Source organism: Dermacentor variabilis, chromosome 3 (genome assembly GCF_050947875.1).
Source record: "Dermacentor variabilis isolate Ectoservices chromosome 3, ASM5094787v1, whole genome shotgun sequence".
NCBI lineage: Eukaryota > Metazoa > Arthropoda > Arachnida > Ixodida > Ixodidae > Dermacentor > Dermacentor variabilis.
Window position 1 is genome coordinate 205,477,093 of NC_134570.1, and position 15,669 is coordinate 205,492,761.

Sequence of the window (15,669 nt, forward strand, 5' to 3'; positions counted from 1 at the left end):
TGCTACCTACATTCATCGAAACTGCGGTATAGAAAGCGTAGTTTTCATTCTACAACACCGTTATAAAAATTCGTTTCTTGTAGGTGGGCGGCGGTACACACTTTCTACAGGAAATGAAAAAAAAAATGGCGATGTGTGCAACAACATTTTCTTTAACCTAGCATCGACCTCACAGTCCCTACCGATTGGCTCGATTTCCTCTCCATTGTCATCCGTCCCCTCATCTACTTTGAGGGACGCCCCGCACACTGCATGCTTTACCGTCTTTCTTGCCATGCGCTGCAATTAGCTTTCTCTAAAGCAAACGCAAAAGCTTTCAGAGCACTTGCCTTCTAGCAAAGCGGATCCGCACAGAATCTAAATTCTTAAGACGCTGCAAAGTAATTATTACCAATGCTTTAATAGCAATAAATGCGGCGCAGACTTAAGGTATGACACGTGTTCGCATGTGTTCAAACACGCATTCAGGCTCTCACTGTCCTACCAAAGCAATATTCCCTATAGCAATGCTCACACACAAAATAAAACCATTAATATATAATAGTCTTGCCACTTGCAAACTTGGATATAAAGGCTTTAAAGACTTAACGGTCCACATGATTGCACATGTAGAAAGTCGTGGCGCGAAAAGACCCTGTACTATCCTGCCAAACCAAATATACAGGAAACACACCCGAGCGCACGAAAAAAAAGAAGACTAGCCAATTAATAATTGAAGGTTTAAAAAATCAGCAAATCGAAAAGAGAAGCAAGTTCAAAGCATGTAGAAAAACCTTGTTTTCGTTTTCTGGCCCCACGAAGTCCTGGCAAAACACGTCTGTTTGCCACAAACATCATCAGCTGCAAGCACAGCGCCACTCCTTGACTGCCCTTCCAAGAGAAGTGCTGCGGAAGTGCTGTATGTTGAGTGGAGGGACGTTTTGCAATGTACATAGAGTAAACCCCGTCTTTCGTTCGACCACCGCCCATCTTGCTGGAACTACCGATGCTACTGCTACCAAGCCGAACTTTTGGTATGCGGCATCAAATTTGCCGAGTTAATGGTTACATCTTTCAAATTGTTCCTTACTTTACAGGCTGCGTTGTGCTCGCACACTACAAGTGACAGTACGTCGCTTCCCAAATTCATACTTTCCTTTCGAAATTAGTAAAAGACAAATATTGGAGTTTTGAATGCGAGAACCATGATCTGATTACGAGGCCAGTCGTAGTTGGGAAATGCTGAAAATTTGACCACCTGAGGATCTTTAACTTGCGCTCTTCAAATGACAGCGTGTATTTTTACAGACGCTCACAGTTGATTCATGCTCTTGCTACGTTAGTACTGGATCATACGCCCACTGTTTCCGTCCTCCATTGGTCCTTAGTATTTGTAGAATCAATCCTACTGAGGCAGCGGTTTGGCATGTTGAGTCTTTTGAGAAAACATAACCGAAGCATCACCATCATGCCACTCTCAGTGAATCTCATTCCAGTGAAGCTGTATGGCGTCATAGTCCCAAGGGCGCATGTCCTGAAGCACCGAGCACGATTGATATCTATGTATTTAGCATGTATTTATTTTCCAGCCTCTGTAAAGTTTGCTTTCCATTCGCAAGACAAGAACACGTGACTTGTTCTGTTTTGGTACTGATACAGCAACGTTGCGAAGCCGTCCTTGCCAATCAGGAAGTTGAACAACCATCGTCTGTTATGTACATAAAGTTGCAGAAATTTTATTGAACTACACTTGCTGGAACAGGAAGTAGCATATTCGCAAAAGGGCACGCGCTAGACCATGCTGTCACTGCATGCCGATGCAAGCCCGGAACTGTGCTATGCCTTCCACATTGACTTCATTGACCGTGCACAGTTTAGATTGCATCCAGTCGTACCACGCTTTAACGCTTGGGAAGGACGACAGGTCGTAGTCCATCGTCTGCCGGGAAAATATTAAAATTAGACACAGAAAGTAAAATATATCTTGAAGACCATTTTGAGCTAATATTTGAGTAAGTATAGGAGGTCTAGCCATGCGAGCCGATGGCTTTGTTAATGAAAGATCTTGAGCACGAAATACGCAGATGGCGTGGGGATTAGTGCCCAACAAAGAAATGTTCACTGCCGGTTTGCCAATAAGGCAGTTTCTCGCAATTAATGTTTAGATTTGCGTGGACATGGTAATTCGACGTTAAAATATATTAATAGCAGCTGTAAGAATTTCACAAAAGCCGGAATGTTTCTGAAGACACGTCTGGGCCATCACAACCGTAAGTACAACTTTTAATACCGTTAGTTGGTGCACTGAGAGAGCACACAAATTTGTATAGAGGTGAATTGCCATGGTACAAACATGCGATGACAAATGACATACTGACTAATGTTTCACTTAGTGTTTTTAACAGTGTCGCAATGAAAGTTTCAACAATAGGGCTTCTTTTATGTTCCGTCCACTGCTTAATATAATATTACCTTCTCAGCCTTTGCATTTTCTTGCGTGTTTTCATGATGTGGTACTTCCCTAATTAATTGGGCCCTGTGATAATTATTGACACCGTTTTCACTGCTTTCACCATCAGCCGCGCCCATATCATGGTTAAGGCATGACAAAACACATATTATGTAACCGTTTAGTTTATTAAAATGAGCCTTTGAGCAAGAATTGCCAGCTAATTTTTTTATTTGAACATTTGAGTACCTGACATTCCTCAAAAGAAAGCTACCAGAATAAGAACGCGACAAGTAGAAATGGTAAATGTATTCGATGTAACCGATGGAACCAGCATTTGAACCGAAGCAATGCACTAACCTACACATAATGCATATATTATAGTTTTTCATTAGGTTTTCTGGCTTGTGCTTGGGTTCGCGAAGTCTATGACGGTAGCACTACTGTGGTCTTTATTGTATTGCAAAAGTTACCAAGGAATATCAAGCTTTCCTCTTTTACGCAGTTTTTTAGCAACGGCGGCAATTGCAATCGAAGCTGCCTCTCACACAAATAGCGGTTCAGCTTGTGAAGCCGATTCAGCATGATCTAGTTGTCATACTAATAGATGTGCGCCAGTATTGGAACTTATCACATGAAGGGCGCGGTCAACCACTTGAACATGACCTGGAAAGAAATGTGCCTGAGTATAATTAATGTATATTTGGCTTTTTGATAGGTCTCGTGTTTTGTCCGCGGTTTAGGGATACGTTCTAAATCTGCCACTGCGCGCTTCGGCAGCACTATTTAACGCCACCTTAACGTGTATCAACTCTAATTGTCGAGAAAGCGGAGAACTCGACAGCGACCACAATAGCTCAAATTTTTCGTTGCTCTATGAGTAATACGGAAATCGTTTGCTTGAGTTCGAGACACAAGGTGCTCGTTGTCCGACTTTCATTGTATTTGCTTTGCTTAAAATGCCTCGCCGAACAACAACAGTGCCCGTGTGATTTTAATTTATCGGATTCGTCCTGGTGACTGTGGCATATATACATCAAAATTAAGCCCCTCCCTTTTACGGATTCTCTTCCACAAATTTCAAGCGTATAAACTTTCGGATATTTCCGTTATTGTCAGACGTGACTTCTGAAACAGCAAGGCATGAAAGTTCCGCATGGACCCACTCTGCGCTATTACACAGTAAGCACTGTACACAAATATGTAGAACAAGAAGAGTCAAACCTGCAACCAGCAGCTGAATGTTTTTGCGCGCGAAAGGTTCCCATAAGCCCTTCGTTACTACCACACCTATCCCAATCATATTACTCATCCCAGGTTTCCAGCTTGTTGCGTTATGTAATCCGGCCAGACAATTTTCATACCTCAGGAACTGTGAGGGACTCCATGAGTGCCACATCTGCAAGGGTCATTTGTGACCCAGTGAGGAAGCGCCTCGGCTTGTCTCCGAGCAAATGCTCCATAGAACGCAGGCTGCTGCGGAAGGCCTCTTCCTTCTTCTCACACTTAGGTTCACCCTTGAGCAGGTAAGAGTACTGCAAAGAATTTACGAGTCACCAGCTGCGATGTTTGAAAGCATAAAAGGAACATACTAAGTCAAAAAGCGGGTACGTTTGGTTGTTGTGTGGGTATAATTTTACTGTCGCAGCAAGTGGTTGGTGCAAACTGATAGCTCTAGTTTGCACAAAATTGGTAAGCACTGACCCGATAAGCTAAAAATGTTAGCAGCGCTCGAGTTGCACAGAATGCGACTCAGTGGCTGGCCTCAGTTGCACAATTGCAATTTGTTTCCTTTTAACCTCGTCTAAATAATTAATATTTTCAGTATGAAAAACCGGCAGACTCCGCTCCAGTTGGAATCTATGTAAAGCGGAGCATTCCTAAACCATATGTGTGCATAGACGTAAGCACTTGACATATGCCGTATTGACCGGCGCGCCCGCCCTTCTGCAAGGCAGGAATCCTCATGAGCGGGAGCAACGTAGGGGGGGGGGGGTGAGGGCGAAGTCGGTAGTCACGTGAAGCCGTTCAAGAAAAAGAGGCGAGACAGTTTCTTCTTTCTCGTTTGGCATCTCGCACGCACCACGAAGTGCGCAATGTTGTCTGTCGGAAAATTTCGTAGTAGAATGGTCCCGAGCCACTCTTGGACGACTTAAACGTCCGAGGCAAACCACACGCCAATCGCAGACGCTTCAAACGCTGCCAAAAGTATCCTTGACGAAATGCTTCTCGAAGTAACCATTAAGCCAGCTTGGCCGTCACTCTTTGTTGAGTAGCGGTGGTCCGTCACGGCTCCAAGATGACCTCCCTGTGCTCCTTCGTCTGGGTGGAGCGTTCATTGCGGGCGGCTCACCTCATCTGCGCGAAGACAACGGCCCGAGCTTCGGCCGTCTTGATGGCGTAACGACTGCGTTCGACTTCGGCCTGCTTGCGCTTGCATTCGGCAAGCAGAGCAGCAGTGAGCACTTCCTTCACTCGAGGCATCGGCGTGACATGAAAGAGAACCGAAGTGATCCTGTCATATACACCAACCAGCGGGCGCGTGTAGATATTGGAAGAAGGCGTATGTAAGGTGCATTTCTCGGCGGCAGTTCACAAGAGCCACACGCAGTAAGCGGCGGTTGTACTGTCTTTTTCAACTGAAACGCTGGTGCCTCTTTGTGTTACTTATTTGCGCTCGTAAGCTACTTCTTCGCTGCACAATGCATAGATGGCGTGACCTTCCCTTTAAACGAGTTCGGCGATCGAGGCCAGACACGCACAAAAAAGCACCTCGAACTCTGCAAGAAAGCTTCGGTATAAAAATCTGTAGGTCCTGCCACTTCAGTAAAAAGTGTAAATTTAGTTATATCCTGGTTGGCGCAGAACCCTTGTAGTGATAACTGTGCGAAAGAATGCTGACAGCTGCGAAATACAATATTCGTCGAAGATTACGATACTCGCTAATTAAAACTGAGCGCAGCTGTTTATATGTTTTTAATTTGCGATATATTGCGTTAAATAATTTTATTCTGAGTAACAGGGTCCTCTCGGCGGCGGAGGGGGAAGCTCGGGCCGCGCGTTGAGCGGCTGCGGAAGACGAAGTACTTCCACCGGTTGCTTCGCTCATTGTTCACAGAGAACTGGCCGACACTATTTTTATTATTATTATATTGTCACGTGGTAGTGACAGTGAACGACGCCACAGTGTCAAAACTGTAAGTTATACGTTTAACTCTTTATTGCTTGAACTTGTGCCCTGCAAAACAAGTAAACACGCAAGCACACCCATAGCGGTGAGCGAAGTCGGCAATCGTCGAAAATCTCATCTGCGGGTCTGGCACGTTGGCTTCTATACATGACTCGTCGAAGGTTCCAGTGTCATTGCTGGTGCCCGTGTGGCTTCCAGAAAGTACTACACAGTTCGCGTCGCGCATACCATCAGACTACAAAAAGCTTTGGAGATAACAGCCAATGCATTGAACTATCGATAACATTCGAGAAACTTCTGACACATGCAGGCGAGTCATGCGTTGAGGGATAACAAGGTTAACATTTCTTAGCCAGGGAAACGTAGTGAACGAAGAAAGATAAAGGGGTGAACAGACGACGCGACGTACTCTGGCGCAAAGTCACTGCGATCGCCGCACAACACATCTTGCGCGGGACTACACTTTTCTTCTCACGTTTTCTCCTCCGCATTCCGCCTGATCGTTAAGCTGCACTCTCCTCCTCAACTTTCCTCCTTGCACCCTCTTCACTATCGCTGCCTTTCATACCCCACTGCGCTTCCAGCTGCTCTTTCATCCTTCGCTACTATGCTCGTTCACTCCGTTACGCCGACACGCACCGCAGGAACGGGCGTCTAAGAGCTGCGGCCTAAAATTGCAAGAGTGTTGTACTTCATTTCCAGTGAACACAGGCTTATCGGAACCTGGCTTTAACATCTTTCTGCCGAAATGCAGAAAAATGTTAAGTTCCTGCAAAAGTCGGAAGACACAACTTCAGCCCATAAAATCTGACACTGCACGAAGAAAGCACTTTTCTAATGCTTTGACCAGCACAAAACCTTGTCGATGAATTCGCCTATTCGACGTTTAAGCAGGCGATGCAATAACCGTACTTGGTCTTTCAGCAGCCTTCTCGTCCTATGTTACACTTTTGCAAAGACCGTCAACAAATCACCTACGGTTATGATACTCTCTAATGCAAAATTTGAGCGCAGCTCTCGCTCGTTTCCAGTTAGCGATGTATTGAGACAAATAATTTGAGAGAGACATGTCTATACTGTAGACCAAAAAGTTTACGGACCACGGGGTCTTCCCTGGGACAACGGGGTTTCAGGGAAGAAGAAGCCGCGTAGGACAGTGATGAAAACATCGGCTCCCGCTTTCTAAAATGTTTCCGGCCAGATTTTTTAGGTTTTCCGAGTAGATTTTGTTGCCAACGGACGCCTAAAGACGAGAGCACAATGCTGATACCAAGTTTTGGTCGGTGGGTGGACGTTTCGCCTTATTACCAGTGTTTTTCGCCCGAACCACGTCGCCGAGACGGGCCGAGACGCCTGGAGCGGTACCCGAGCGTAATAGCCATCTGCTACTAAAGGGGCTGCTTTTGGCTTTACCAAATATCGAAATTTCGGTGGATGGGGAGCACTTACCCCCGGAACTGTTTTTAGGAGATTTGGGCTGGCAGACGGCCATTGCCAGGCGTTCGCCTAACTGAGCGGCCAACGCCAGAGGTGTCGAATCCAAGATGGAACTAGTTAGCCATAGCGCCAAGGACATCTGCCGGGCATCGGTGCAACGGAGAGAGAATCAAGAGAAGGGGGATCAAGGCCGGACGCATGCCCCCGCTCCCAAAAGAAGACGCCAAAACCATAATTAGGCCGAAGGGTGGATTACACGTGTCCAAAGCTGGGGCAATGACCGCAGGCAGAGCGATCATGGAGGCAGCAGGAGGAGGTGACGCCAGGGGCGGATCAGACGTCGCAAGTCCGAACGCTCTGGAAAGTATTATCATGGTCAGCGTGCTAGACAGGGAGAATGCGACAAGGTACACCATAATCAAGTCGATCGTGGGGATGGGGAAGGAACACGAGGTCAGCGCCTACGAAGCGGCGCCACACTACACTTGCAAGGGGGTGATTAGGCATCACTCTGAGTGACCACCCGGATGAGCTGGGCAGGAACATTGTCAACGTAAGAAATCCACTAGCTCTGGCGGACAAAAAGAATTAAGAACACGAGCACGGCTTTCGTGGCATTCGACGGCTTGAAAGCTCGGAACTTTGCGCGTTACAGACCAGTGTTGCTGAGATGCTTTTTGTACCGCAAGCAAGTGGACAACTGCTACGCGTGAGGCAGACTGGGTCATCGAGCCGACGTGTACCCGACCACAGGCGAAGCCATCTGTTGATGTTGTGGCGCACCGAACCCGGACGAGTGACACCAATGTGGGGCTAAAAGCAAGCTGTGCGGAGGTCCGCACATGACAGCCGGCAAAACGTGCCGACAACTGTACGAGATCCCGTACGTGGTGAGGAGAAGACGATGGGAAAAGGCGGCAGAAGCTTCAAGAAACGGAGTCTCGACTCCCCCACCTGGCGACGGCGAAAGAAAGCAGGCCTGCAGCAGCCGCAGCAGTTGTCGCCGCAGGACTGCACAGGGCTCTCCCGTTCCAGAGGGCGCTCCCGTTCCAGCCGCCGACGCCTCCGAGGTGGAGAAGCGCAAGTACGGTTCGATTCTACGGGGTCCCGGTCCAGGAAACGAGGACAAGGAGGCCAGCTGACTTGGGCCGATCGAGCCCATGGAGACGCCACCGGAAAAGAGGTAACGAGGGGTTTGCCGCCGGAGCACGAGAACTTTAGGCTCTCGCGCAGCTAGAACGCGAAAAGGAAATGATGAGGAATACGATGGCGAAACTCATGGCAGAAATGTCCGAGTTTAAAAGAGAACACTCCAGCTCGGCAGACAAGGAAATGGACGAGTCGATACAGACGGAGATGCCCATGGCGGACGGCTGTCAGGCGGAGACGCCTGCCAAAAAGAGGGCCATTGCTGGTGAGGAGGAAAACCGGCAAGTAGAGCAAAGTCGGTGATTCACGAGATGCTCGCTTCTCTGAGCGAGAGCATGAAGCAGCGGTGCGAGACGGTCTCGCGCCTCCAGGGGAGCATGCTGGCAATGAAAGAGAGGTACAATAAGAGGTTCTGCAAAGTAAAATCGTACCTAGAGAATCTGGTGGCTCCAGTAATGGGCCCGCGGGCTCTGTCGCTCCCGGGAATGGCCTCGGCCAGTCAGAACGGATGCCTTCTCAGAAAATTAGCCCAACAATTCAACAACAGGCACAAGATGACCAGATAACCTAATTGATTCAGAATATGGCAATGAAAACTGCAGGGGATTTCTCCAAAAGAGGGACCCTTTGCAGCAATTTATTCGCTCACACGAGAAGAAACCGCACGTTGTCCTCCTACAAGAAACACTGACCGAAAGAGTCGCGCTACCCGGCTACCTGTCTGTCGCGAAGCATGAAGTAGGAAGAAGCGTCGCTGTCCTGATGAACAAGAAACTGACATACGTCACGCATGACCTGAAAATGACGCCAAGCGAGACCGAATACACCATGATCGACATCATTCCCGGACCCGCCAGCAGGGGGAGCGTCTTCATCTTGCTGCGGTAAAGCTAGGGAAACAATGAAGCATGTTTTATTAGAATATGAAGACATCTGCCCAGCGGTCGATTTAGGCACCACTGGCCTCCTTGAAGCCCTTGGGTTCAGCGAGAGCAGGGGAAAAGTAAACATGTCCGCAGTAGAGATTAGTAAGAGGCGAATGGAAGATTGGTGGAGGAAAAGTAGGGAAACGACAGAAAACGGAGACGTACAAAAGAAAAGTTCGCAATAGGTGGTCAGAAAATTTGGTTGTGGTAGTTCATATTGGTTTTTTATTCAATTTTAACGTAGGTAGGACATTAGGCGGTATAATAGCAAGAGCTTGGTGCCACCCACCACCCCGTTTCAAAGGGGACGCTCATAACATCCATCCATCCATCCATCCATCGCCTACAGCAGCCGAAAGGACCTGAGACAGCGATTCAGGAGCCTCGTTTCCAGGGCAGCGCGGATCTCCAGGAACTCCACCCCCCATCAATGCAGGCGACTTTAACGCTCCGTATCACACCTGGGGCTACCTGTATGACAACCACAAAGGGGAGGACCTTTGGAAAGAGGCGCTCAACGGGGGCCTGATGCTTGTCACTGACCCGTCGTTCCCTACTAGATGCGGCACGTCGGCCAGCAGGGATACAACTCCGGACCTCGCCTTCGTCAAAGCAGCGGCGGAAGCTAAGTGGGCCAACCTCAACAAAAAACATGGGCAGTGACCACTACATCCTGGCCACGGCCTTCGGGTACAGCAGAGAAGACTGCGTAAGTTCAGGGTCACCGACTGGGAGAAGTTTCGAAAGATTAGGGAGGAATATTCGGAAGACATGGAGGTGATGCCCGATCTCGAACGCTGGACTGAACAGATAGGAAGAGACATCGAGGCCGCCACCAAGAAAGTCAGCATAGATCTCCCAGTCGAGAAGATGGATAGCAAGCTTGCCCATCTGCTCGAGGCCAAGCAGTCCCTGCTATCCAGGTGGAAGAGGCAGCGTCTCAAGACAAGGTTCCGAAAGAAAATTGCCGAAGTCAACAAGAAAATGTGGGAACATTGCAAGGTCCTCTCCAGACAGCACTGGGACGATGTCTGCAATTCGACAGACGGTCAGATGCGCAAAGGAGGGCCTCGCCACCTCCCCAAGCACTTGCTGGACGAGACGAATATTAAGTCGAAATAACGGAGCACGGTGGTACGCATTTCACACGCAGCCAGTCAGGAATTCTGGGACGTCGAAGTCCGAAGGAAGCTGGGGAACAAGTACCTACCGGTGGTTTCCGACCCGGCGACTACCCCCTCAACGATTACGGGGGCTCCGAAATCCCAGAGCTCGACACGGAGTTTGGGGTTGATGAAGTCAGACGGGCCCTAGACGACTTAAACGGCAGGTCTACCCCCGGTCCGGAGAAGATCCTGAACAAGGCCCTGAGGACAAATCAATAGAGTACTTGACCGAGATCGTCAACCAGACGTGGAGAAGGGGCAGAGTTCCGGTAATGCAGAAGAGGGCCACCACCATCCTCATTGCCAAGCCCGGCAAGCGACTCAGTCTTGACAATCTCAGGCCCATCTCGCTGACTTCGTGTGTGGACAAGGTGGCCGAGCACGCAATTCATAACAAGGTCTCCCGGTACTTGGAAGACAAGGACGTCTATATCCGCAACATGATAGGCTTCAGAGCGGGCCTTTCGACGCAAGACACCATGAGGCTGATCAAGGATCAGGTGATCGATCGCAACACGAGAGCCATACTTGGCCTGAACTTCGAGAAGACGTTCGACAACATCCTCCATTGCTTTGTCTTTGGACTGATCTCCAACCTTGTTTTGTGCAAACACTTTCATGACTTCCCGAGATCTTTCCTTGCGGACAGAGAATCTATCCTCCATGTGGAAGACCTCGCGTCAGACTCGGTTAGCCTCGGCTCTAGAGGGACATCGCAGGGGTCAGTCATATCCCCGACCATCTTTAACCTTGCCATGCTTGGTTTTTCGAGGGAATTCTCCAGGGTTGACGGCATTAATCACACGATATATGCAGAAGACGTCACCAAATGGTGCACCAGCGGCAGTGACGGACGTTTAGACGCTGAGCTTCAAGAAACCATCTAGGTACAGAAGGCTACCTGAAACCGACAGGCCTCCGATGCTCACCGAGGAAATCAGAGGTACTACTATACTGACCCAAGCGCAGGGGCCCCAAACCGAAAGGTTGGAGGCCTGTAGAGTGCATCGGCATCACTTTAAGGACAAGTGAGGGCTTCCCCATCCCTAGGGTTGACTCCCTCCGCGTTCTGGTTATGACGATCGAATCGAAAGGACTCCAATAGCCAGATGGTACTGAAGCTCACCAAGAAAATGGACAATGACACCAGGTTGATAAGAAGGATTACAAACCGGCAGCAAGGACTGAGCGAGGGCAACCTCGTCCAGTTGGTTCGTGCTTTCGTGATGCGTCACTTAGGCTACGTCGCGGCTATGCACAAATGGCAGATGTCGGAAAGGGACAAGCTGAACGCGTTAATAAGGAAGGCAGTCAAGAGAGCCCTCTGGCTTCCCATGTACACATGTTCGGAGCGACTGCTCCACCTAGGCATTGGCACCACTCTAGAAGAGATAGCGGAGTCACAGGAGAGGGCGCAGTTTACCAGACTGCCTACGACCAGTGCCCGGAGAAACATCTATAGCGAGCTTGGAGTTCCCCAACGGAGACCGAAGCCAGCTTCTGTAGCATAGCTTAAGAACAGAGAGAGCGCATTACCGTTGCCCGCATTCCTCGGAATGTCCACCCCGAGTACAACGTGGGCAGACGAAGGGCTAGGGCTAGAGCCCTCCTGGAAGAGGCCTGCGCACGCGCCCGGAGTTTCTGTTTTGTCGATGCAGCCCGGTACTCTAATGGAAAGGCGTTCACTACAGTCAGCGTCTATCAAGAATGGAAAATAATAAACTCCTCGACGGTCCAGACGACGGTGGCCGAGGTTGCAGAACAGGCCGCAATAGCGCTGGCCCTGCAGGATGACGGGAGAACGATGATATACAGCGACTCGAGATCGGTGGTCCGAGCATTCGCCAAGAGCACCGTCTCGAAACCGGTCTTGCGCATCCTACGGGACAAGGAAATGAAGCTACATACAATGGTCTGGTTCCCCAGTACTCTGATGGAAAGGCGTTCACTACAGTCAGCGTCGATCAAGAATGGAAAATAATAAACTCCTCGACGGTCCAGACGACGCTGGCCGAGGTTGCAGAACAGGCCACAATAGCGCTGGCCCTGCAGGATGACGGGAGAACGATGATATACAGCGACTCGAGATCGGCGGTTCGAGCATTCGCCAAGAGCACCGTCTCGAAACCGGTCTTGCGCATCCTACGGGACAAGGAAATGAAGCTACATACAATGGTCTGGTTCCCCGGTACTCTGATGGAAAGGCGTTCACTACAGTCAGCGTCGATCAAGAATGGAAAATAATAAACTCCTCGACGGTCCAGACGACGCTGGCCGAGGTTGCAGAAGAGGCCGCAATAGCGCTGGCCCTGCTGGATGACGGGAGAACGATGATATACAGCGACTCGAGATCGGCGGTTCGAGCATTCGCCAAGAGCACCGTCTCGAAACCGGTCTTGCGCATCCTACGGGATAAGGAAATGAAGCTACATACAATGGTCTGGTTCCCCGCTCAGATGGGACAGATCAAGGGTGCCCCGTCCAACCTTAACAAGTGGGCCCACAGAGCTGCACGAGGAGTCGCCGACCGCGAAGCTATCGGGTGGCGTGGTGCTAAGGTTCCGGACAACAGAGATCCCCCTGCCTCGTACAACGAACTCACGAAACACTTTTATCTGATGAGGCGGAAGCTCCCACCGCCGCACAGTAAATTGAACAGGCCTCAGGCATTGACACTGAGACTCGTGCAAGTCGGGGCATACCCTAGCCCTGCCCTCTCACACTGGTTGTATCCCGAAATTCACACGTCAAACACTTGCACCCTTCGCTCGGACTTTGACAGCCTAGATGATATGCTCTGGCGGTGCCCCACGTTACGGGGCGACGAAGATGTTACGTCTTCCGATTGGGAGGCCGCCCTATGCAGTCCCGATTTCGATTCCCAACTATGGCAGTCCAATGGGCCCGCGAAGTGGCGGCAAGGCTAGGTCTTTCTGTCCCGAAGTGGGAGCTGCCCGCTACGTGCTAGTGTACCTCCCTATGGGCCTTATTAAAGTTTTCCCATCCATCAATCCACGGGGTCTCAGAACACGTTCATTGCCGTACAGCCTGTAGCAGTAGCCAGTAAAGATGCATACGACAATCATGTTAGCGTATTCTAGTCGAGGCCCGAAATACAGATACTAGGCTGCGTTGAGAGGATGCAGAGATATTCAGGTTTTTCTCAAATTTCATGATCCGTAATATTTTTTGGCTGATAGTACGCGCAATTAGAGAAAACTCTATTTTCGGCTATGGCGCTTATATTGTGCTTTGGCGGCGCGCAACCCTGGATTCTGACGTAGGTGTTGATACGGTCTCGACGCAGTGAGGTGGGTCTTCACCGAGAGGATCAGGAAACGGTGATGAAGCCGGGCATCGTGATGATAAAAAAATAGAAAAGATTGTATTGACTTCGTTGGTACATGGTTGTGAATTTTACCCAAGCCTCGAGTGATTCTGCCCTAACACGGGGGCCAGGACAGCCTTAAATAACCCTTCTTTCCCGCGTTGAGATAATCCACTGCCAAATCCAAAACGCCGAATAGTTCACCACCTCTATCGCCCATCACAGGTCGTCAGCGTGCGGCTCGGGGTGCTCATGTCTTCAATGAGCTATACTCATGTACGTGGCCCACCTATCTCGAACGTGTCACAATAGGAGGCAACCACCTGCCGTCGATCATTTCCACCTGAGGTTCTCGATGAGAACCCTTTCATAGATAACTGATGATTTCGTGACGGTCAGGAGGGTGACGTTGCTGTCTTGAAGCGAAGTGAATAATGAGGCGTGAATATGAACCGTGACAGCTGCGTGTGGCTGATGGAGCATCCCCCCGTCGCCAGATGGTGGCAGTCGATGGCTTCTTGAAAAACTTAGGACGATCACAACAGTGCCGCTGAGTCTCTGCTCGAGCAGCTCGACTAGGAGCTGTGGCAAACGAAGCACTTCTACCGGCTGCGTGCCTCATTGTTCAGAAAGAACTGGCTGAGACTATTTTGTATTATGATAATATTGTCACCTGTAGTGAGAACGAAGAACAACGCAGTTTAGAAACTGAGAGTTAAAAATTTAATGCTTTATTGAACGTACTAGTGCCCAGCAAAACAAGTAAGACTCAAGCACAATGATAATGGCGAGCAGATTCGGCGATCGTCGAAAATTCGATCTGCGAGTCAAGCGCGTCAAATTTTATACATGACTCATCGAAGGTTTCGGTGTAATCGCGTGGCTTCCAGAAAGTGTTACATAATTTGCGTCACGCATACAAATACTATGACGCTATCTCGTAGTCTCGTGTGGCCCTCTTATTTCCTCTTGGCCCCTTCACCATACTCTCCTCCACTTTCCACCTCATGCTTTCACTGTAGCCTCTTCCACTACTTTCCTCTTCGCGCTCTCTTCTTTCAGCTGCCGTTGCACTCCGGGTTCGCTTTTGTATTTCGCTGTGCTCGTTCGCTCCGTTACGCCGAGGAACGACACCGAGGCACGCCGACGCTATGCGCAGGAACGGGCACCTAAGAGCTACGCCCTAATGGGCCTAATGGCACATTCTTTCATAGATTATTTAGAATAATCTTATGGGAGCCACGACAACGTGCCTGCTCTTGAAGGAGGTAAATAGTGTGCCACAAAAAGGCGGTATGGTGAATTCTAAAGAAAAAAATTTAAAAGGAGGAAAGTGAAAGGAAAAAATTGTCATCCACGTGAGCGTCCATTGCTCCAACAACTAGGAGAAATTTTTCGCTAGTTGAGAAGAATTTTTTTTCCCTAAACCCCGTATAGGTTTCGCTCTGCTCTTACAATTTTTCAATTTCGTTATGCTTCCCTCAGTTTGCGAATTCCCGTTGAACTGATTTGTTATAGCCAATGTGCTTGCGAGTCTAGTCGATTAATTCTGACCACCTCTGCCACCTACTGTCTTTCTGATTAGCTCACAAGAAGAGCGACAGTCCCGAAAAGTCTTGATTTTCACCACGATGCTGCCAACCTATAAAAATTTTAACAAATTCAGCTGTATTTCGACTCTCATGATTTCTTTCTGAGAAGCATATATTGATTTCTTTTGTAGCTCCATGCTTCAACAGGGCGGATCACATTTTTTCCCGTACATGAAACCTGCCTCACCGTAGGACGTCATATCCGTGCACAAGAGTGACTAAAGAGAACATACAGTTGCTTCTCGGTGTCTCCGTTTCATACTCTCGTAAAGCAGCGTGGCCTTTCAGTATAAACTTTACCATTCAATATGTCACCGACTACTTTTTTGTCATCGATAGCCTTTGGATGGCACGCTTTTGTGTGGATTGAAAGGAACATCTTCCCGAGTCCTAAAGGCAACTAATTCAACGGAAAATTGGGCTACTTGGATGGTCTACACTCGGCATGATGAT

At 49.0% G+C, this 15,669-nt stretch overlaps 1 protein-coding gene across 1 annotated transcript in view; it reads right to left on the reverse strand.

The window, feature by feature from the left end:
* Positions 1–1,688: 1,688 nt before the first annotated feature.
* LOC142576603 (glutathione S-transferase D7-like) overlaps positions 1,689–15,669 on the reverse strand; it is a 39,624-nt gene continuing 25,643 nt past the window's right edge. The window contains exons 5-6 of the mRNA XM_075686806.1: positions 3,793–3,963; positions 1,689–1,918 (exon numbers count right to left, since the gene is read on the reverse strand). Of these exons, the coding sequence (XP_075542921.1) occupies positions 1,784–1,918; positions 3,793–3,963 (306 nt within the window). The 3' untranslated portion in view covers positions 1,689–1,783. The remainder of the gene's footprint in view (positions 1,919–3,792; positions 3,964–15,669) is intronic.